This window comes from Neoarius graeffei, chromosome 24 (genome assembly GCF_027579695.1).
Source record: "Neoarius graeffei isolate fNeoGra1 chromosome 24, fNeoGra1.pri, whole genome shotgun sequence".
Lineage (NCBI taxonomy): Eukaryota > Metazoa > Chordata > Actinopteri > Siluriformes > Ariidae > Neoarius > Neoarius graeffei.
Window position 1 is genome coordinate 50,427,952 of NC_083592.1, and position 23,685 is coordinate 50,451,636.

Here is a 23,685-nt window from a genome sequence, read left to right on the forward strand (position 1 = left end):
ACTTTTTTTTCTTTTCTTTTTTGATTTGGCATGTCTGTTGTTGGAATATTTTTCACTTGGCCATCAAGCACACGCTTTCATCCTCACTTAAAGCTTCCTGTCACCTGCTCGAAGCTGTCTCTTAGAATCTTCCCAACATGATTGATATTGATGGCAAGCTAATAAAGCACTTCTCATGCTGCCAAGTGAAATCGTCAGTGAGATTTGAGCCTTCGGGTGGGCTTCTGGTTGCGTGCTAGCGAACCTGACATGTCTCTGTAATCAGTGGTGACATTTGTTGCATCATTCAGACAGCTCATACGAACATATTGTTTTGTCTTCGTTTAGCACAGACAAGTTTTGCAAGTTTTGTTACCATGACCACTTGTTCTGTTTCTGTTACCGGGACAACAGCCTCTTGTTACCGTGGATACTATATATCATTTCTCCTCTCCATCTCTTAGCTCGGCAGCTTGTCAGGACCGAGTCGGTGCCATGTGACATAAACAACCCCCTCAGGTACACAGACCTGCACATCAGCCAGACGCTGCCCAAAACCAACAAAATCAACAAGGTGGGCCTTTCTCCACTACATAAACAATCATTTATTAGAATGAGATCTCTGGTGATTTTCAGCTTTCATTTTACATTCAGTACTGTGCAAAAGTCTTAGGCAGCCTATTGTTTTTTTTTTCATGCAAACTTTATTATAGATTTCTATTTTATGACTTCTACGTTATCTAGTCAAAACATTACAAAAACATTTTGGAGTCCAATCATTCGTTTTTTCCAGCACAAAATTAAATGTTACAGGAAAAAAAAAAAAGTTTGTATCTGAGCAGCATATTACACAAGAGAGCACTTTTCAGATTAAAAAAGAAAACATAATGAAGGCTGCTGGGTTTTGGTGCAAAATGAAGAAGCGAGTGTGACAAAGTGTCCAGAAGAACTGTGGCTGGTTCTGGAAGATGCTCAGTAAAACCTACAGCTCATTTCTGCATAAAACTGCACTTATCGTACCTCAGACTATGATTTTTTTTAAACCAAAGGGTCATCTCACACCAAATATTGACTTTGTTTCATTTATTATGGCTTAATGATTACTGTTTATATTTTTTTTAAATGTTGAAACATGGGCGGCACGGTGGTGTAGTGGTTAGCGCTGTCACCTCACAGCAAGAACGTCCAGGTTCGAGCCCTGTGGCCGGCGAGGGCCTTTCTGTGCGGAGTTTGCATGTTCTCCCCGTGTCCGCGTGGGTTTCCTCCGGGTGCTCCGGTTTCCCCCACAGTCCAAAGACATGCAGGTTAGGTTAACTGGTGACTCTAAATTGACCGTAGGTGTGAATGTGAGTGTGAATGGTTGTCTGTGTCTATGTGTCAGCCCTGTGATGACCTGGCGACTTGTCCAGGGTGTACCCCGCCTTTCGCCCGTAGTCAGCTGGGATAGGCTCCAGCTTGCCTGTGACCCTGTAGAACAGGATAAAGCGGCTACAGATAATGAGATGAAATGTACATATCCCAGAAATTACATAGTCTAGGCAGATGAAACTGAACAGGCTTAATGTTGAGCAATATAAGATTTATTCCTCAAAATTCGAATGAGAAATTCAAACGATTCACAAATTTTCAATATTCGTGAATCCACTCACTCGACGGTCTCTTCCGATGCTGGTGGTCGTCCAGATCCTTTTGCCCTGCTGCACACACACAGCCTTCCTCTTTGAACTTTTTGTGCCGCGTCCAAATCTGCATTGCAGTTGGTGCATTTTTAGAGAATTCTCTCATAAATGCACGCTGCAGTCTTGTTCGACTGTGTTCGAGCGTACGCTAACACACAACGCCTTTTCTTTTCCAGTGAATGGCATTTCTGTACCTTAAAAGAAACAAACAAAAAACATTAAGCATAAAATTTTGACCTGTTTCCACACGTGCTGTTAAAATTTGAGGAGAATTGAACGAGAATTGGCAAAGTTATTAGATTGTGAAATTCCCCCCTCCTTCCAGTTACAACCACAGCTGTAAAGAGTTGCTATATCCTTCCTTACAAAAAAAGCTTGAACAATCTGTTCATTTTCCTCTGACCTCTCTTATCAACAAGGCGTTTGTTTCCAACCACAGAACCGTCGCTCACTCAACTCAGTGTTTTTTGTTTTTCGCACCATTCTGTGTAAACTCTAGAGACTGTTGTTTGTGTGTGAAAACCCCAGGAGATCAGCAGTTTCTAAAATACCCTCATCAAACCAGTCCATCTGGCTCAAACCAACACCCGTACCACAGTGAAAGAAAGTCACACTTTGAGATCACAATTTTTCCCGTTCTGATGTTGTTAGGACTGGGGACTGTTTTGGCCTCTAGAGGCCGCTGTTATTGCTTTATCTTGTCATGTTTGTTTTGGCCTCTAGAGGCCGCCACTGTTTTCTGTGTTTGTTTTGACAGCCTTTGTTTTCATGTGCTTTTGCCTCACCTGTTCCTTATTTCCTGCCCCGCCTAGTTCTAATTGCCCTGTATATAAATACTTCCTCAGTTTGGTCCCTAGTCACGGAGTCTTTGTGCTTTTATGTTATCACCGGAGATCTCTGTTCCAAGTTCCTTGCCTTTATCTTTGTGGTCTTTTATGCTTTGCTTTCTTGTGGACATTTTGGACTTTGTGTTTACCATTTTGGGATCTTCTGAGCGTTTGGATCTTTGGCTTTTTGTTTTGACTTTGAACTTTTGGATTTTTTTATTTCTCATATCTTCTGAGCATTTGGATTATACTTTTGTTTTCGCATATTGTAAATAAACTTCTCTACTTTCGCCTCACTCCTCTGCACTTGAGTTATTCCCCTGGTGGCCTGTTAGGGTTTTGCTGGGGATCAAACCCAGGTTGCTGGTGTAGTGATCCAGCAAACCCCCACTAGTATATAAACAAAAAGTTTATATACAATATACAAAATCCCAGGCAAAAACAAAAGTATAATCCAAACGCTCAGAAGATATGAGAAATAAAAAATCCAAAAGTTCAAAGTCAAAACAAAAAGCCTAAGAAAAGGCAAAAATCCAAACACTCAGAAGATCCCAAAATGTCCACAAGACCACAAAGATAAAGGCAAGGAACTTGGAACAGAGATCTCAGGTGATAATAGCACAAAGACTCCGTGACTAGGGACCAAACTGAGGAAGTATTTATACACAGAGCAATTAGAACTAGGCGGGGCAGGAAATAAGGAACAGGTGAGGCAAAAGCACATGAAAACAAAGGCTGTCAAAACAAACACAGAAAACAGTGGTGGCCTCTAGAGGCCAAAACAAGCATGACAAGATAAAGCAATAACAGCGGCCTCTAGAGGCCAAAACAGTCCCCAGTCCTAACAGATGTTTGAACATCGTGAACATTAACTGAAGCTCTTGATTTGTATCTGCACGACTTGATGCATTGTGCTGCTGTAGAGGGATCGGCTCATTAGATCTCATCTCATTATCTGTAGCCGCTTTATCCTGTTCTACAGGGTCGCAGGCAAGCTGGAGCCTATCCCAGCTGACTACGGGCGAAAGGCGGGGTACACCCTGGACAAGTCACCAGGTCATCACAGGGCTGACACATAGACACAGACAACCATTCACACTCACATTCACACCTACGCTCAATTTAGAGTCACCAGTTAACCTAACCTGCATGTCTTTGGACTGTGGGGGAAACCGGAGCACCCGGAGGAAACCCACGCAGACACGGGGAGAACATGCAAACTCACATTCACAAACAAACACAGAAAGGCCCTCGCCGGCCACGGGGCTCGAACCTGGACCTTCTTGCTGTGAGGCGACAGCACTAACCACTACACCACCGTGCCGCCCGGCTCATTAGATAACGACATAAAACAGCAGGTGTATATTATGGGTGTTCCTAATAAAGGAGCCGATAAGTGTATATTTATCTTACAGAAATGCTGAGTGTTAATACGAGAGACAAATCAACGATATTTAAGTCTCTTGATGTTTACAACTTTTTTTGTGGGCATGTTTAAGACGTTTGTAAGCTGAACAAAATTAGCTTGGTAAATGTGTCTATTCTAGGAAACTCCTCAGTAAGGAAGTGGTCGAGATATCTTGCGTTATTCTATCCACATTCACTGGATATGAGCAATCGTGTGCTCTGATTGGTTACTCTACTACTAGGATATCAGCTCATATACCGTGAGTAGAGAAAAACAAAATGGCGGCGTGTGTTGCTGAACCAACCGAGGATGAAATAAAAACTCTACTCAAAAACAACCCCCCCCCCCCAAAAAAAAGCAATAAAATATGGACTAAAAGTATTTAATGGTAAGAACGTTCAATATCTTTTTTTTCTTAAATTTTTCAAGAATTATTATTTCAGCATTTTTCGCAAATTGCTCCTGTCATTTTGCTAGTTTGTTTACATTCTTCATTTCTAAGCATTAAAATTTGTTGAAATTTTTTTTGGGACTGGTTCAAAAGCTCAAAGAGGTTTGAAAATTACAGAACTGAAATGTCCAAGGAATAATTAAATCAACGTCTCAAGCTATTCTATACCTCGGCGCGACAGCAAGACGGCACTTTCTACAAAAAAACAACACTAAAGTCCATTCGTGCAGCCATCGATAGGTTTTTAAGAAGTCCGCCTAAGAGGAAATTATTTTGTTGGACGTTTTGAATAAAGTTTTTTATTTATCGAATTTGCAAAAAAAAAAAGTTCTGTTTCTGAAAATCCAGTGAGTGTGGATAGAATAATTAATTTGCTGGCTAGATTGTTGATGTAGATTTATATACAGTAAATTAGCCATGTTAGCTAACTTGCAAGCTAAACTTTGTTAGCTTAAATTCTTAGTTTGCAAGCCAACGTCCATCACTGATATAAGAGTTCACAACTTTGTTGAGATGAAATGAGCGCTGCATACACAGAGCTCGTCAGACCACTCTACCCTTCTAATTGTAATTTTAAACGCAACTATAAATGGATAGGCGGCACGGTGGTGTAGTGGTTAGCGCTGTCGCCTCACAGCAAGAAGGTCCTGGGTTCGAGCCCCGTGGCCGGCGAGGGCCTTTCTGTGTGGAGTTTGCATGTTCTCCCCGTGTCCGCGTGGGTTTCCTCCGGGTGCTCCGGTTTCCCCCACAGTCCAAAGACATGCAGGTTAGGTTAACTGGTGACTCTAAATTGACCGTAGGTGTGAATGTGAGTGTGAATGGTTGTCTGTGTCTATGTGTCAGCCCTGTGATGACCTGGCGACTTGTCCAGGGTGTACCCCGCCTTTCGCCCGTAGTCAGCTGGGATAGGCTCCAGCTTGCCTGCGACCCTGTAGAACAGGATAAAGCGGCTAGAGATAATGAGATGAGATAAATGGATAAAAAAGTATGTTTTTTTATAAAATAAATGATAAATAAATAAACATTAGCCCTGGCTAGCTGCTGTGGTATAAGAGGAATAAAATACTGTCTGGCACTTGATCTTTGTATCACACCACGCCATCACACTATTGATTGTTTTTCTACATCAGGACATCCCGAAGTGTTTTATTCATTCCTAATCACAGCACCGCAGCCTTATTCTGACATCTCAGGATACGGCTTACGCAAAATAACCGAACAGATTCCTCCGAGGTTGTCTGAATGACTCATATTTGTGCTGCTTGTTAGTATCTTTTATTGATCAGCCCTCATGTTAATACATTTCATCTGAGTGGTGCTGTAAAAATATCCACGGAGGGTCGGAGAGCCGTGAACTAATTAAAATGTCAATCTGAGTGGTGTCTCTGTGTGTGTTTGCATTCTAGAAGGTCTTGCGCAGGGGAAAGCACAAGGAGAGAGTACTAGTGATATAAGACGGGTCGAGGTAAAGAACAGATCTCATGTGAGGGCAAAGAATGTTGTTTATGGAGTGAATCAGAACTTTCTGGATGAGCTACACATAAAATCATGAAGACATTTGCAAATTATCCACCCTCGCTCTCTCGCTCTCACCCTCGGCCTTTCTTTCACACACTTAATGGATGTACTGGTGTAATAACACAAGGTCATAAGACAACATGGATCGGTCCACTGTCAATCACAATCTCCGATAACAAACCATAACTGACCTGGGATTTTGAATTATAACAGGTGCAATAAATACTTCCACACATGCAGCAAGGTTATCTCTCCTTCTTCTACAATTACTTGAGAGAATACGTTGTACTGAACGTTTTGGAGGGACGTGTAAAGACAGAGCTTCAGACTGAATTTAATTCACACCCCTCACATTTTATCAAAATGAGATAAAGAAATAAAAAACAACTGAAGACACAGATTACTTGATGTACTGTTTTGTATCTACTCTGCATTGAAACCACACATGCGTTTGGACCAGTAGATACCACCATGACAACATGTTTGGTAACACTGACGCAACTTCATTTTGTCTCTCCAAAAAACACAATCAGTTTGAGTAATTTGACAGCTTATACGTAGGAGTACATTGTGCAGAGATTTCACCAAGAGACTACTCTCTGTGCCTTTGTGTGTGCATGTGTGTGTATGTGTGTGTGTGAAGATGTGTGTGTAAAGGAGTCTGTTCACCTGCTGCTCAAAAGGACCTACTCGAATCTGAATCAATCTGTCAAGTATCAAGTCTGTACTGAAGAATCAAGTGCATAATGAATTCATTCTGTGATGAAGAATCAAGTCTGTAGTGAATAACATCCATGCTGAGGAATCAAATCTGTAATGAAGAATCAATTCTGGAATGAAGAATTAAGTTTATAGTGAAGAATTAGGTCTGAAGTGAGGAATCAAGTCTATAATGAAGAAACAAGTCTGTCGTGAATCGAATCTGTATTGAACTGAGTCTGTATTGAGGAATGAAGTCTGCAATGCATCAGGTCTGTACTGAGGAATCAGGTCTGTAATGAATCATGTCTGTAATGAATCAAGTCTGTAATACATCAGGCAGACGCGCAGCTTGTGAACAGGCAAGGCAGGCAACTGCTTGGGGCCCCCTGGCCCAGGGGCCCCCCAAGAGTCAGGGCCCGAGGGTTTATTTATTTTGTTTTTTATTGTTTTTATTGTTCTTTACCATTGTATTTTCACATTTAGAATTTAAAAAACTTTGGTTTCATACATTTTTTGTTGGTGTTAGATTATTTATAACATATTGGCACGGGCACAGATAGAGGGGGGGACGGGGGGGATTCGTCCCACCCAGATTTAAATTCACTTCGTTCGGTCCCCCCCACTTATAGGGAGGAAAAAACGTCTATGCTGTCTTTCTTTGCATAAGGCAAACCTCACGGAAAAATCAAAAGACTAATTACCATTCGGTTTATTGAGGTGCACGGCAGTGTATACATAGTTGCAACAACTCACATAAAACAAAACAAAGACTGATATTCGGTTGGTTGAGCTGCGCAGACTGCACAGGTTGCGAGCTCGAGCTTGGTTGCTATGGTAACCCACAACAAGCTTGACAGGCATATCGGGGTTGGGGTTGGTTTGCTGGCAGCTTTGTCCCCCCCAGTTCAAAAAACGTATCTGCGCCCCTGCATATTGGTGATGAACACTGGTCAGAAGGGCCCCCTGGAAATTTTTGCTTGGGGCCACAACAGACTCTAGAATCACCTCTGACATCAGGTCTGAACTGTGGGATCAAGTCTACAATGAATCAAGTCTGTACGGTAATGAATCACATCTGTGCTGAGGAATCAAATCTGTAATGAATCGAGTCTGTAATGAAGAAACAAGTCTGTCGTGAATCGAATCTGTATTGAACCGAGTCTGTATTGAGGAATGAAGTCTGTAATGCATCAGGTCTGTACTGAGGAATCAGGTCTGTAATGAATCATGTCTGTAATGAATCAAGTCTGTAATACATCAGGTCTGAACTGTGGAATCAAGTCTACAATGAATCGAGTCTGTACGGTAATGAATCACATCTGTGCTGAGGAATCAAATCTGTAATGAATCAAGTCTGTAATGAAGAAACAAGTTTGTCGTGAATTGAATCTGTATTGAACTGAGTCTGTACTGAGGAATGAAGTCTGTAATGAATCAGGTGTGTAATGAATCATGTCTGTACTGAGGAATCAAATCTGTAATGAAGACTCAATTTTGGAATGAAGAATTACGTTTTTAATAAAGAATTAGGTCTGAACTGAAGAATCAAGTCTATAATGAATCAGGTTGTAATGAATCGGGTCTGTACTGAGGAATCAGGTCTGTAATGAATCAGGTCTGTACTGAGGAATCAATTCTGTAATGAAGAATTGAGTTTATGGTGAAGAATTAGGCCTGAACTGAGGAATCAAGTCTGTAATGAAGATTCAGTTCTGTAGTGAAGCATTATGTAAGTCTATAATGAATCTAGTAAGTAACGAAGAATCAAATCTTGAATGAAGAATCAGATCTATAATGAGGAATCAATTTGTAATGAATCAAGTTTGTAATGAATTGTGTCTGTACTGAGGAATCAATTCTGTAATGAAGAATTAAGTTGATCGTGAAGAATTAGGTCTGAAATGAGGAATCAAGTCTGCAATGAAGATTCAGTTCTATAATGGAGCTTTATGTAAATCTATAATGAATCAGATATCTAATGAAGAATCAAATTTTTCATGAAGAATCAGATATATAGTGAGGAATCAAATCTATTATGAATGAAGTTTGTAATTTTTTGTTTTATATTCATATCAAATTTGCCTGTGGTTGAGTGGATGCCAAATCATATTTTAAATGTAATGGCAGCTCACACATGCTAATATTTGTGCTGCTTGTTTGTTTACTAAATAATATTCCTCTTCTGTCTTGCACATGGATTGTGCTTTTTCAAATCAGTCCACTAAAAACAGTCATAGAAACAGTTCCATCGGTGCTCAAAAACCCTCTCTGTGTGTCTCTCAGGACCACATCCCTGTGCCGTACCAGCCTGACTCCAGCAGTAACCCCTCATCCACCACGTCCTCGACCCCATCGTCCCCAGCTCCGCCTCTTCCTCCCAGTGCAACTCCTCCCTCTCCACTTCACCCATCCCCTCAGAGCGCCAGACAGACCAAACAGCCCAACCTAACAGGTACACACACACTATGAACCTTACTGTAATAATTACACTAGCTCACTAGCTCTATTCGGACAGGATTAGTTTATCAGTGGGACGTCAGGAATAAAAATGTTTTACATCTCCTTGGTGATAAAAATCTCACAGCTGGACAGCAAGAAAATGAGCGCAGGAGGGGTGAGCTACTAGTGGGTTGTATTTTCTATGAACCCTGATAGGCCTGGGGAAACCATGGCCTAATGGTTAGTGATGCAGCTTTGGCACCAAAAGGTTTCTGGTTCAGTTCCCTGGACCAGCAGGAATGGTGGAATAACCTTAAGCAAGGCACTTAACCCCCTACTGCTCCCCAGGCTGGTCTGGGTATGTTGCTCTGGATAAGAGTGTCTGATTAATGTAATGAAGAGTCCATTTTTTGTTTTGCGACTTGGGAAGCACGTAATATCTGGAGAAGGGTCACTGATAAACAGGCTACAGGACTGAATACGGTCAGTCAATGCGACACAACACCTGCATAGAAAATCACAGACATGGGTGTCTGTTCAGGCCCAAAATGATTAGACAACCACTGAGTTTGGAGATAAGTAGGTAAGAAGATAATTCGCCCTGTAATTTTTCACAGGAGGCCGAAGAAAAACATCAGCATGGCCGAATCGGATGGAAACAAAAACTGGATCTGAATACGCATAATTCTATAGTATTAGTACGCCAAAAGCAGTGTGTAGAGTGTCTGAATACTTAGTAGGCATTTAGTCGAACGGTAAAGGCCCGGTCACACAGCACTCCGCGTCTATATCACGTACAAAAAGATACAAAAATCTGGTGGACGTGGTCGTAAGTGGTAATTTTTGGTCAATTTTGGCTTTGCCGTGCTTTGTACGGGGTATGGCCGTCGGCGGCTGTTTCACTGCCATAGCACTGCCAAATCACGGGTAACCGCGGCTCAGCGTCGTTGGAAGAGCGGCTTGCTGCGCATATAAAAGCGGTAGGATATGTTGAGCCTGTATCAGTTGGTTCTGTTGGTGCTGGAGCATTAAGATGAGGACATCACAGCGTTGAGGGTTCATGTTCACCCCTTGACATCTAGACTGCAAGTGCCGAGGTCTCAGAAAATTACGGTATTTACATGCCGCAAATCAGAAGTGATGCAGAAGTGATTAGACAGTGATCAATCGAATTTAGAACTTGTTTGAGACGTCGTTTAACGGGCTTAGACAGTGCTATGTACGCGGAAAAATCCATTTCTCAGTGATAAGCCGCTAAACACACGCTATATCCCGTGATACCAACGCGTAACACCCGTCCGATGACCGTGCTCTGCCCGTGATAGACCGCCAAACTTTCGCGTCTTACCACGTCTCCCCAAGTTTTAATAACGGCCGGGACACTGATTATCACGTGTTTTTCACCTGTGTTGCACGTCTTTACCACGTGTGCCGGCCGTGGTTGTCCGCGGTCTAAAGTTTTGAGCAGTCCAAAACTTTTTGCCGCGTCCGACGCCGTTCCGATTTTCCCCTGCGTCCTGTCACGTCTGTATATCGACTGTAACACGTCTTAACTTCGACATCAACACGAACAATATCGTCTGCTTCACGGGAGAGCACTTTTTGACGGGTTTTGGCCGTGATAAAGCCGTAAAGCGCTGTGTGACCGGGCCTTAATTGGAGGATGATCTACTACATGGTACATGACACAATCCCATAATTCAGCTGGAGCCTCCAATTTACTGAAGAATAATAATAATTCGGTTCAGTAGGTACTTAACCGATGTTAGTACATACCAGGCTTGTAGTACTTGAGTCCTGGACTCTTGCCCTAATTTTAAGGACTCATGACTTGACTTGGACTTGAGCACTGATGACTCGGACTTGGACTCGGACTCGTGCATTAACTGCATTCAGACTCGTAAATTGAAGATGAGGACTCTGATTTTTTGTAACATGCCATAATAATTTGGCATATAATATTTATATTTATATCTACGTTAATTTTTTTTGTGCAAGAGAATGCACATTCACCTGTTCATACATCATGTTCAGGAACAAACTAACGTTAAATGGCGCTAAAATGCCTGGAGAGACGCCTCGAGGATTGTCCACTTTGTTTATACAGACTTCTCGTGCAGTGGGAAAAAATGCACTGCTACGGTATGTGTTCCATATGTAGAAGAACTATTGAGGAGACGACCTCGGGCTTCAATCGTCATTCGGTAAGACTCCACCCAGAGAAGGAAGTGACACGCTATGTTCATTGCTCTGTTGATAGTGGGCGTGGTTTGCTTGCTGAGCGACGAACTAGCTAGTGTTAACCCTCTCTCATGTTATTTACCCTGTTGATCATGGGCGTGGCTTGCTGAGCGATGAACAAGCTTTTTATCTGTAGCCTATTAAGGTGGTGTTTACATTAGACCGTATCAGCGGATCATCAGATTAACGTTTTTAAAACGATTCGCGTGCACACAGCAACGCCAATATGCGGATACGCTAATCACATAACTAATTAGACGGCACGTAAGTTGAAATGTGTCAGTGCGGCTCAGCGCTTCCTCCTCAGCGGCTGCGCTCCAAATCACTCCGCCCTGAACAGCGAGTGCCCTCTGGAGGGTGCGCACTCCGGCCCTGCGCAGCTCACAGAGCGCGCAAGTGAAGCGCACGAGCAGTGATTCGGGACTGAGCCGCTGTGTGTGTGATCCCAGCGCATATCGGGCATGCGCAAGTCACTCACCACTTGCAAGTGGAAGGATGGCAAGCCTAAAGACAATCATAACTACACAATGGGCAGTATTTGCATCTTACCATGAACAACATTAAGAATGACAAAGCAAAGCATTATATTCATACTTTTATACTCTTTAATGAAAAACAAAAAGGTGATACAAGGCGGAAACAATAGCAGGAAGTGAAGTCCGCGCCGTTTTTCAGCAGTCGCGTCACATGACCAACGTGGCATGAACAACGCCAGCGAATCAGGAAGGTGGATGTCACAGTGACGTTGTCCAATGACGACGTCAGCTAGAGCTCAGCACTGCGTTTCCTCGTATCTCAATGTTTACACAGCACCGGATCAGATACGAACTGGGTTGAATACGTGGGCCCTGGCGGATTCAAGTTGTTCCGCCTGTGGAGTCGTTTCCCGGCGTTTTAATGTGAACGGACAGTGCATCCGCGACGAAAACGAGACGGATACGGTCTAATGTAAACACCACCTAAATTAAATGGGGCCGTCAAGCAGGAACGTTAGTCCAACACAGTAGCAGAGACGCTTTCACATAAAGGCAGCGACAGCCACCGTCAAATGGTGTGGATGGAGTCTTGTTCTCGGACTCAACTCTGAATTTTCTTTTATGACTCGGACTTGAACAGTGGGGACTCGAGACTGGACTTGGACTCGAGGTTTCGTGACTCGACTACAGCACTGGTACATACTGAAAATTCAGATGCAGCCAAAGAGTCACGGAGAAGAACATTCAACTTGGGACACGTCTAATCCTGTCTGGGTAGGACTCATGACTAATGAGTTTTCATAAAGAAATAACTCGTTTGAATAAAGGAATAGAGAGTTATTTCCTGCGAATAATTCTTATTCACGTCGTTCGGTCTGTTACCATGCCAACAACTTGATCAAAGCTTACTGTTCACTCAATGCAGAAATCACACTTAGTTAGCAACCAAAGGCAAGGTTCTCGAGTAAATAGGACCATTTTGGTGAAATATTACATTTTTTATTTTAATTTGTTTTCACACTTAAATTCACCCACAGCAACATCTGATGGGTTTCTCCCAAACCGGCACACAGTGTAAACAGGATGTGTTTACAGAAATCCTGAACAATGCAGGTTCCTAGATATGTATATTGATTGGTGGATTCATGTCGGCTGAAATCTGTAATAAAGCCATATTTGCTTTACACATCAACACCATGAACCAACCTGACTTCTTTTTTCCACTCTCTCTCTCTCTTTCTCTTTCTCTCTATGTCTCTCTATGTCTCTTACTGTCTTTTTTTTTCTCTCTCAGCATCTCATTACTACAAATACAAGCAGCAGTTCATCTTCCCTGGTAAGTGCATCCTAATTGGATGCTACTCATACCCATAATGCAGCACGACAAGCTGAGGACATCTCTTTTGATGTAATTTGTTGTCTTTTCTCAGAGACACAACGCGGCGCCTCCTCCGTGTGTGTTATTTCTAAAGCGACTAATGATGGGCCGTGTGCAGGCGCTCGCTCTGTTCTTCCCAAATAAACCCAGGCGTTGGGGGGTGGGAGGGGTGGAAGCTCAGGGGGAGACCCTCGACTTTAGAAACATTTTGATGAGCATGAAGGAGGATGGAAATGTTACAGGTGGAAGGAGAGGAGCTTTTTTTTTTAGCAGATTTTTTTCTGTGTGAACATGTGGACAGTTTGTTCCAGCTGTATCATTTATGATTAATTCATTACCTAGGTAATGAATCTCAATCACTGTTTCAATATCTGTGTGTGTGTGTGTGTGTGTGTGTGTGTGTGTGTGTGTGTGTGTGTGGGCCTGTAGATGTGACCCCAGAGGTTCCTAACAGAGCTCCTCAGGTTATCCTCCATCCTGTGCTGTCAGAGCCTGGGTAAGTGTGTCTGTGTGTGTATGTTTGTTTGTTTATTTAGTTTTTTGCTTTTGCATACGAAATGAACACTAAACTTCTGGTACTTGGAATACAATCTCAAATATCGTCTTTAGCTAATCAAGACATGATGCTTTAACCTGTGTTCACAGTAAGCACTGAGTGATGCCAAGCGCTTCTTTATCACCTGACCAATCAGGTCGCAGCTCAGGGGGTGTTGTTATGGTTACAGTGAGCACATGAGCCGTAATTTGCACCTGCCAGCCGATCAGAAGGCAGTATTTCCTGTGGCTATACCAAGGGAAATGCTGTAAAATAACAAACAAAGCAGAAGCAAAGAAATGTCCGGTTAGTTGCAATTTGACATCACTGGCTTTCCATAATCTGAATCACTGTTAGGAAGGAAATCAGTTCGAATATTAGTAGAAAGCTGTAGGTTATATAACAGAGTCGGGTTTACATTACTAGTATTACTGGTATTAGTGCTGTGATCTGGTTTTGAAATGTTTTATTTCTTTTATACCAACTTTAACATTTTACATTTTATATATATATATATATATATATATATATATATATATATATATGGGGCGGCACGGTGGTGTAGTGGTTAGCGCTGTCGCCTCACAGCAAGAAGGTCTGGGTTCGAGCCCCGTGGCCGGCAAGGGCCTTTCTGTGCGGAGTTTGCATGTTCTCCCCGTGTCCGCGTGGGTTTCCTCCGGGTGCTCCGGTTTCCCCCACAGTCCAAAGACATGCAGGTTAGGTTAACTGGCGACTCTAAATTGAGCGTAGGTGTGAATGTGAGTGTGAATGATTGTCTGTGTCTATGTGTCAGCCCTGTGATGACCTGGCGACTTGTCCAGGGTGTACCCCGCCTTTCGCCCGTAGTCAGCTGGGATAGGCTCCAGCTCGCCTGCGACCCTGTAGAAGGATAAAGTGGCTAGAGATAATGAGATGATATATATATATATATATATATATATATATATATATAAAATCCTATACTCATTGTCATGGATACATCTTAACATAGTTTATATATCTCGTCTCGTCTCGTCTTCTTCCGCTTATCCGGGACCGGGTCGCGGAGGCAGCAGTCTAAGCATGGAAGCCCAAACTTCCCTTTCCCCAGACACCTCGGCCAGCTCCTCGGGAAGAACACCGAGGCGTTCCCAGGCCAGCCGAGAGACATAGTCCCTCCAGCGTGTCCTGGGTCTTCCCCGGGGCCTCCTCCCGGGGGGACATGCCTGGAACACCTCCCCAGGGAGGCATCCAGGAGGCATCCGAAAAAGATGCCCGAGCCACCTCAGCTGATTCCTCTCGATGTGGATGGTTTATATATGATGTTTAAATTAGGAGATGACTATTTGGATGCAGTGGTGAACCGTTACTATTAGGGCTGGGACTGGAGCTCAGCCAAACCTGAGCCAGACACCAAAACAGCAACAGGGCAAAGGATTTTGTAAGGGATTAGCGGCAGGTTGCCAGGTCGCTCCGTTGTGTGTAGTTGTTGATGTTGATTTTAAAAGTAACTCAGTAAATTACACAGGGAAATGAATATTTAAGTCTGAGTGAAAAATACTGTAGCGAGCGTGCAGCGTGGAAGAAGAGTCTGGAGACAGAAATCTTAGTTTCTCGGTCGTTAGCCTGTGCTACTTGCTCTCGATAGCACTGGCTTGACTGCTTTATTAGCATTTGCTTACACTACTGATAAACGCTACACCGGCTGGAAGGTGACTTCACTGCTGCGCTGACTCACGGTTAAAGGCCTTCGAGGAGGTCTAGGGCGATAAATTTTTGGTCCCTCCCACTATAAATCAAAATCTGATTGGTTAATTCATTTGTCACTTCCTACATAAACATACACCGCCATGGCCTTCTGTCCCGGCAATGAAATCCTAACCAATGAGTGAGCAGCTCTGAACTCTTCTCAGCCGAGACAACAAACAAAACAATCTCATTAGATAACTCGATTTTAATGTTTTCAGGACAGTAGCCCTTTCATTTCTGAAGTAAATTTGATAGAAAATGAGGCCGAATTAGAATTTGAAGAGAATAATTATAATCAAAGAATGAAATAAATTAAATACAACATTTGAAATGCTGATATGTTTGGGCTTCTCTGAAGGCCTAGAAGGCCCTAACGGTTCTCCTCCGATTGGATGCGGTTCTTAAATCATAGTGAACAAGAAATACGAAATATTATTGCTGCCATAGCAACAACTAGCAAAGCTCTCAGAGATTAACGAACACGATGTCCTTTGCTGTTGAAGTGCCTCACCACTAGAAAAGAGAAATCCTTCACTCACGAGTCTCTCGATGTTCAGCCGTGCGTCTCTTTCAGGAAATACAGAAAACTTGTGCTGTGATGGTCGTTCAGCTGATCCTATGATTTTAGTGCCAACATTAATAAAGCTTAAACAGGTGCAGTGCAATAGTAGTTATGTATGATATAAAAGATATATAAAATATATATTAAATATATACATACATGTCGATTCATTTCATAGATGTACATGCCGTGATTTGAACTTGTGTGTCCGGTTTTAGTGAAAGGATAAGCACCCAGACATCATGCATCACGGACATTTTAACAATAATTCAATTTATTAGATTACTGGAGCAAAAATATTCGCAGTGTGAGAACTCTCTGGGTAAATGCAGTGATGTTGTTGAGCTCATGTTACGCTGATGATCCACAGGTGAGTGTTCAGGAGACGTCGAGGGCAAAGAAATCCGTGTCCGCTTGCAATCATGCAGTTTCTGTGCTACATATAGACAAAGTCAACAGTCGGATTTAATTAGTGTCATATCCCGTTTACAAGTTCTGTGATTTCTGTCTTTATTAGGCGCATGAGTTTGTATTGATTTTCAGATTTTTGTCTAACGTTACGGTAATTTATAATTAGTTTGTCAATTTTGTTACAGTATGAATGTGAGTGTGAATGGTTGTCTGTGTCTATGTGTCAGCCCTGTGATGACCTGGCGACTTGTCCAGGGTGTACCCCGCCTTTCGCCCGTAGTCAGCTGGGATAGGCTCCAGCTTGCCTGCGACCCTGTAGAACAGGATAAAGCGGCTAGAGATGATGAGATGAGATGAATTTTGTTACATTATCAGCATTGTATATACTTTAAGATGAATCAAGAAACATTTTTGATAAATGTAAAGTAAATACAATGTCAGGGCGGTATGGTGGTGAAGTGGTTAGCACTGTCTCCTCACAGCAAGAAGGTTCTGGGTTTGAGCCCAGCGGTCCACGGGGGCCTTTCTTTGTGGAGTTTGCATGTTCTCCTCATGTCTGCGTGGGTTTTCTCTGGGTGCTACGGTTTCCCCCACGGTCCAAAGACATGCATGGGGCGGCCTTGGGGTGGGGTGCCCTTGAATAAGGCACCGAACCCCCAACTGCTCCCTGGGTGCTGTAGCATAGCTGCCTACTGCTCTGGGTATGCGTGTGTGCTCACTGCTCACTTGTGTGTGTGTGTGTGTGTGTGTGTGTGTGTGTGTGTGTGTGTGTGTGTGTGTGTGTGTGTGTGTGTGTGTGTGTGTTCACTGCTTCAGATGGAATAACTGCAGAGGACAAGTTTCCACTGTGCTTGAGTGTCCATGTGACAAATAAAGGCTTCTTCTTGATTTGATTTATTTGGCAATAAAAGTACATGCATATAAAATACATAAAAATCAATACATTACTGAGGATAACACAAAAAAATGCAATAAACTTATTTCCAGAAAATGACAACCGGTAAAAGGCACATTAACAAAGTACACTGGTCAACAAAAAAAGTCGATAACATATACAATAATTGGAAAGACAAGAACATGAATAGTGCTTCAAAAAAATTTATATTATTTGAGATGTAAATATCCCAGAAACTACATAGTCGAGGCAAATGAAACTCAACAGGCTTAATCTCATATCATCTCATTATCTCTAGCCGCTTTATCCTGTTCTACAGGGTCGCAGGCAAGCTGGAGCCTATCCCAGCTGACTACGGGCGAAAGGCGGGGTACACCCTGGACAAGTCGCCAGGTCATCACAGGGCTGACACATAGACACAGACAACCATTCACACTCACATTCACACCTACGCTCAATTTAGAGTCACCAGTTAACCTAACCTGCATGTCTTTGGACTGTGGGGGAAACCGGAGTACCCGGAGGAAACCCACGCGGACACGGGGAGAACATGCAAACTCCGCACAGAAAGGCCCTCGTCGGTCACGGGAGTCGAACCCGGACCTTCTTGCTGTGAGGCAACAGCGCTAACCACTACACCACCGTGCCACCTCAACAGGCTTAATGCTGAACAAAATCTGAATGAGAAATTCAAAGGTATGTGGATTCCATTAACGATTTCACAAATTTTCAATATCCACGCTGCCTGAGACACGGCACTGAACGAGGTGCAACCTGTAGAGTTTCATTCGCAAACGTTTCCTCAGGACACACCAACCTGTCATTGGAGGAATCTGGGTCTCCAGGCTTGCTCTTCTTCTGGACTTCTTGGGGCTTCGCAAGAGTTTTTCGTGAACCCGCTTGGCCGTCTCTTCCGATACTGGTGGTCATCCAGATCCTTTTGCCCTGCTGCACGGACAGCCTTCCTCTTCGAACTTTTTGTGCCATGTCCAAATCTGCATTGCAGTTGGTGCATCCATCCATCCATCCATCCATCCATCCATCCATCCATTATCTGTAGCCGCTTATCCTGTGCAGGGTCGCAGGCAAGCTGGAGCCTATCCCAGCTGACTATGGGCGAGAGGCGGGGTACACCCTGGATAAGTCGCCAGATCATCGCAGGGCTGACACATAGACACAAACAACCATTCCAAAGACATGCAGGTTAGGCTAATTGGTGGCTCTAAATTGTCCATAGGTGTGTGTGTGTGTGTGTGTGTGTGTGTGTGTGTGTGTGTGTGTGTGTGTGTGTGTGTGTGTGTGAATGGTTGAGAGGAGAAAACCTCTATAATAATAATAATATCAAAGGCAATGGGGGCGGCACGGTGGTGTAGTGGTTAGCGCTGTCGCCTCACAGCAAGAAGGTCCGGGTTCGAGCCCCTTGGCCAGCGAGGGCCTTTCTGTGCGGAGTTTGCATGTTCTCCCCGTGTCCGCGTGGGTTTCCTCTGGGTGCTCCGGTTTCCCCCACAGTCCAAAGACATGCAGGTTAGGTTAACTGGTGACTCTAAATTGACCGTAGGTGTGAATGTGAGTGTGAATGGTTGTCTGTGTCTATGTGTCAGCCCTGTGATGATCTGGCGACTTGTCCAGGGTGTACCCCGCCTTTCGCCCGTAGTCAGCTGGGATAGGCTCCAGCTTGCCTGCAACCCTGTAGAAGGATAAAGCGGCTAGAGATAATGAGATGAGATGAGATGAGATGAGATGAGATGAGATGAGATGAGATGAGATGAGAAGGCAATGGGAAACCACTACTGTAATGTTCCCCAGACACTTTGATGGCTGAAACTGTCAGAGCGGCCACGTCACTGTAGTGATATGCCAAAATGGATGGATGGATGGAAATACAATGCTGACAATGAAGAAAAGAAAAGACAATGACATCATAAGAAGTCATGATCTTGTCCATGTCATGAAAGTTATGCTGACTAGATCACAAATTTGTATGTGACATTTTTTTACTGTAGCAAATTCAAATATTATAGCAGCTGTCAGGTCAATTTGTATCAATAATAACATATTAATATAGATATTTATGTACTGCCTAAAAGCCTGATGAGTTTATGAGCAAAATATTTGCAAGGGCATGAAATCAACCTGAATAGAATAATATTATTGTACCGTAGCACCATGAACGAACCATCGGATTGTGTCGTGTCGTGTATTTCACATCAATAAATCGCTGCATTGTCTTGTGACAGTGAGACCAATAATGAAATACACATCACAGTTACGAATCCATATTTATTCCTTTCTTTGAGACCCAGAAACATCACCATGACATTTATTATGGTGCGACTCTACTGGGTGCCTGGTGGACAGTAGTGAACCAGCGCTTTCACTTTACATCAGTACTCTAGAGTTACCACTGAATATCTAACTTGACATGTCAAACAGTTATCTGTTTGTATCTAGGGACATCCATGCTCATTGTATGCAGCCATAAACTGCAAACTGCACGCACACCATTAGCATAACATTTACAAACGTACTGTACACCACAGAAAGCACAAACAGCCAGTAAAGAGTCTTATGAAATCGCGCGTTATCTTGTGGTAGCGAGACTTCGTTCCACTTTTGATCATGCGCACACCACATTGCGAGAATCCCGCCAACCGGGAAGTAACATTTTGTTTGAAACGCGTATTTCCACCTGAGCGACTTTCACTAGCGACTGAAAAGATTCTGAATGGGCACTCCGGCAAGATCAACACAGACACTTGCTGTGACATGCAGCCTCGTGAGGTATTGGTGCAGAGCGCTAAAAAAGCTGTCATGGAGTACAATTCAGAACATTAGAGTGACACTTTGTGTTTTTGTCAAACATTGAAGCTTTGTATTCATTCTGAAGGTTTATTGTTATTAATATTGAATAAAAAGTAACTTGGATATATCGTTGTTAATTATCATTCAAATTTTAGGTAAATTATTTTAATTTGCATCTTATACGGATTTTATAAGGGAAATACGGATTTTGGAGGTTGGTTTTACAGGTTTGATTGACCAAAGGTTGACATATATGAGTCACAGAAGCACGGAATCTGCAACACACAAGCACAACAAACTTTTATCAATAGCTTTCCTTGGAAGCAGGAGTTGCCAACTGCATTTTAAGGACTATGGACATAAAACTTTTAAACATTTTACGTTTGGCAAAACAATAACTAGTGAGCTACCAAATAAAAGAACTCAATCTTACCTGTTGCAGTGTTTCCTCCACTTCCTGATTCGCGAGTGCTGAAAGACCCGACGGGAGGTCTCGAAGGACAATTATAGTTTTAGAGACTTTTCGTAATAAGCGGGCATGTTCTACTGGGTGTTGGGAAAAGGGGTGTTTTAGGGCCCGTTTACACGAGGACGCTGTCGGGTAAAAACGACTAAATATTTTATCAGAAGTGCCTTTCGTTTACACGGGGACGGCGTTTCCGAGGCTGAAAAACGGATAAAATTGAAAACGCCTTCCAGAGTGGATAAGTTAAAAACGGCCCCCGTTGCATATCCGTCTAAACTACCCAATACGCAAAACTCTGCTCGGATCTGCTCACGTCGGGTACGCGTTTACGTCATACATATGTCATATACTGCACATGCCAGCCCGGGAAGTAAGAAAGTAAGTAAAAAAGTAAGAGCATGTCTGATTACATCGATCCAACGGACCTTCAAGCTGCTCTGTGTTTTAATGCAGTAGATGTGTTTTCCTGCTCACCCACCCGGCTGGAGCTCCCCTCAGTTTGGTGTCGCCAAGTTACACACACACGCACGCGCGCACACGCGTGTGCGTGCACGTGCGTGCCGCCTATTCAAGCCGCTCGTGAAACCATTTTTTTAAAAATAAATTTTCATACATACTCAGTATTAATTAATTTAATATGTATATGTGATAATTATATGTGATTAATGTATAATTAGTATTTACCCGCCATCATGTCATCATTCATATGGACCGCAGTGGAAATAAGTTTTAAACTTTCTTGCGTTATCCATGTACAACTAGTGTATATTTTCCATATTGTATTTATTATATCATGTATATACATTGGTTTACTAAATAAACAAAAAAAAATAAAAATAAAAATAAACCCGAGACTGAAAACAAAACTAGCAGCCGAACGGATTTATTTTGCTGAGATGGACACTGCCTTTTCTCTTCTTCACCGAAACAAGAGTGAGTGTTACTTAATAAAGGCAGATTAAAAGAGTTTCGGTTTGCTCCTGCTCCTCCCTCGAGCACTACAGTACCTCAGCCGGACCGGTGTTCTGTAAAGTTATCCTAGCAAGTTCTCATACAGACTGTTTTATTATTCAAAACAAGTCATTACAAATTATTTGACTCGGCCAAAGACTCGACCAATACGCACAAAACATAAAAATCGGCAAATGCGTGAAATTCTCACCAATTTTCTATCAGCCCAGCTGATCAGTGGGACAAAACTACTGTTGAATTTTCCTACCCTCCTGGATTTCGCGCATGCGTAGTAGGCTTGGTAGGATAACTTGACAGAACAGCAGCGCAGATGTGCAGATCAGACAAGACAGAAGACGTTGCGCATGCGTGCAGACATAGCGGAGACATTTATGCGTCACCGTATAGACGCAGATTTCCTCCTTGAAAACAGTCGTATAGACGCGGAAAAAAGTGAGAACGAAAACGGACTTTTGCGTTTTTGTTTTATACCGTCCCCGTGTAAAGTGGGCCTTAGTGTTTTAACAAGTGTATGTGTTTTATAGCGTTTGTGGTGTCAATATTTTACAACCGGAATATTTATATGTGCAGAATATTTATATATATTTTAGTATTGCTTGTAAGCATTTTAAAGTTGATTGATTTCGCATAGGTTTTGGTTGAAGCCATGGGCTTGAAAACCCATGGCCAACCACTTGGCAGTTGAGTTGGTTTTGAGGTGAGCTACAGGGAGCACCTGATTATAACCAGAGAGAGAAATTGCACGGTTTATATTTTGATATTGCTTTTTATTATTGAATTTATTTTTTGATTCTTGAAAAGTTTAGTTTGTAGTTTGATTAGTTAATTTCCTGATTGATTATATTTGTTTGGAGTTTTTTTTTCCCTTTTTTCCTCTGGATATTTGCTGCTGTGAAGGAAAATAAACATCTTCAATGTGACATCCTCTTGCTGTCCTGTCTATCAGGCCGTAAGGCCAGCCTGACTTGATAATTGTCCTTCGAGACCTCCCGTCGGGTCTTTCAGCACTCGCGAATCAGGAAGTGGAGGAAACACTGCTTCCAAGGAAAGCTATTGATAAAAGTTCGTGGTGCTTGTGTGTTGCAGATTCCGTGCTTCTGTGACTGCCAGCTGCATACTCACATACATTTCACGGTGTGGGATAAAAGAGCTGTGCTTGAAACTGTATCGATGTGGTGCTTATTAGCGTCAATGTGCAAGTGTAATGTTAAAACCAGATTAAAAGGGTAACGGGCTGCCGCACCGTTACATTTCCCCCCTCCTCTGCAAACGACGCCTGTCGTCCCAGGAAAGAGATGACCCTCCAGACAGGGTGTACTCATGGATACTCCTACCCCTCATCCTCAGGGATGCGGGACAGGAAGTCCGCCACCCTGTTAGCAGCACCAGGGCGATACTCCACTGTGAAGTCATAGGGCTGGAGAGAGAGGTACCACCTGGTGACCTGGGAGTTGGTGTCCCTCATCCTCTCCAACCACTGGAGAGCTCTGTGATCTGTCTCCAACTTGAATGGCCTGCCCAGGAGGTAATAGCGGAGAGAGTCAAGGGCCCACTTGATGGCTAGGGCCTCCAACTCAACAGCAGCATATCTCCTCTCTCGGTTGAAGAGCTTCCTGCTGATGAACGCAACCGGCCTCCGCTCTCCATCTTCCTCCTGTAGCAGGACTGCACCCAGGCCCAATCCAGATGCATCTGTCTGGACTATGAACGGCTTAGTGAAATCCGGGCTCTTCAAAACAGAGTCACCGCAGACTGCCCCCTTGAGGTCCTGGAACGCCACCTCGCACTGCTCAGTCCAGACCACTCTATTCAGTGCTACTCCTCTGGTGAGCTCAAACAGGGGAGAGGAGCGTGCAGAAAAGTCAGGAATAAATTGTTGATACCATCCCACTAAACCCAAAAAAGCTCTCACCTTTTTTGTGGTGGGCGGCGTACAGCTCTGGATGGCGTCGACCTTCTCCACTTGCGGGCGTATGACCCCACCTCCAATAATGTACCCCAGATAGTGGACCTCCTGCTTTGCCAGGGAACACTTCTTGGGGTTGATGGTAAGGCCTGCTTCGTGGATGCGGCAGCCTGACTACAACAGGATAAAAACCCATCTATCTTATGGAAATAAAGATACAAATTTTGTTGCCCGGTGGTAAAATGTTTGAGATAGGAGTTGCCAACTGCATTTTAAGGACTATGGACATATAACTTTTAAACATTTTACG

At 43.2% G+C, this 23,685-nt stretch overlaps 1 protein-coding gene across 1 annotated transcript in view; it reads left to right on the forward strand.

Annotated features, from left to right (window-relative positions):
- Nucleotides 1-23,685, forward strand: part of ksr2 (kinase suppressor of ras 2) — a 273,796-nt gene that overhangs the window by 191,029 nt on the left and 59,082 nt on the right. The window contains 4 exon segments of the mRNA XM_060907435.1: nt 444-553; nt 8,848-9,016; nt 13,015-13,056; nt 13,528-13,594. Coding sequence (XP_060763418.1) covers nt 444-553; nt 8,848-9,016; nt 13,015-13,056; nt 13,528-13,594 — 388 coding nt within the window.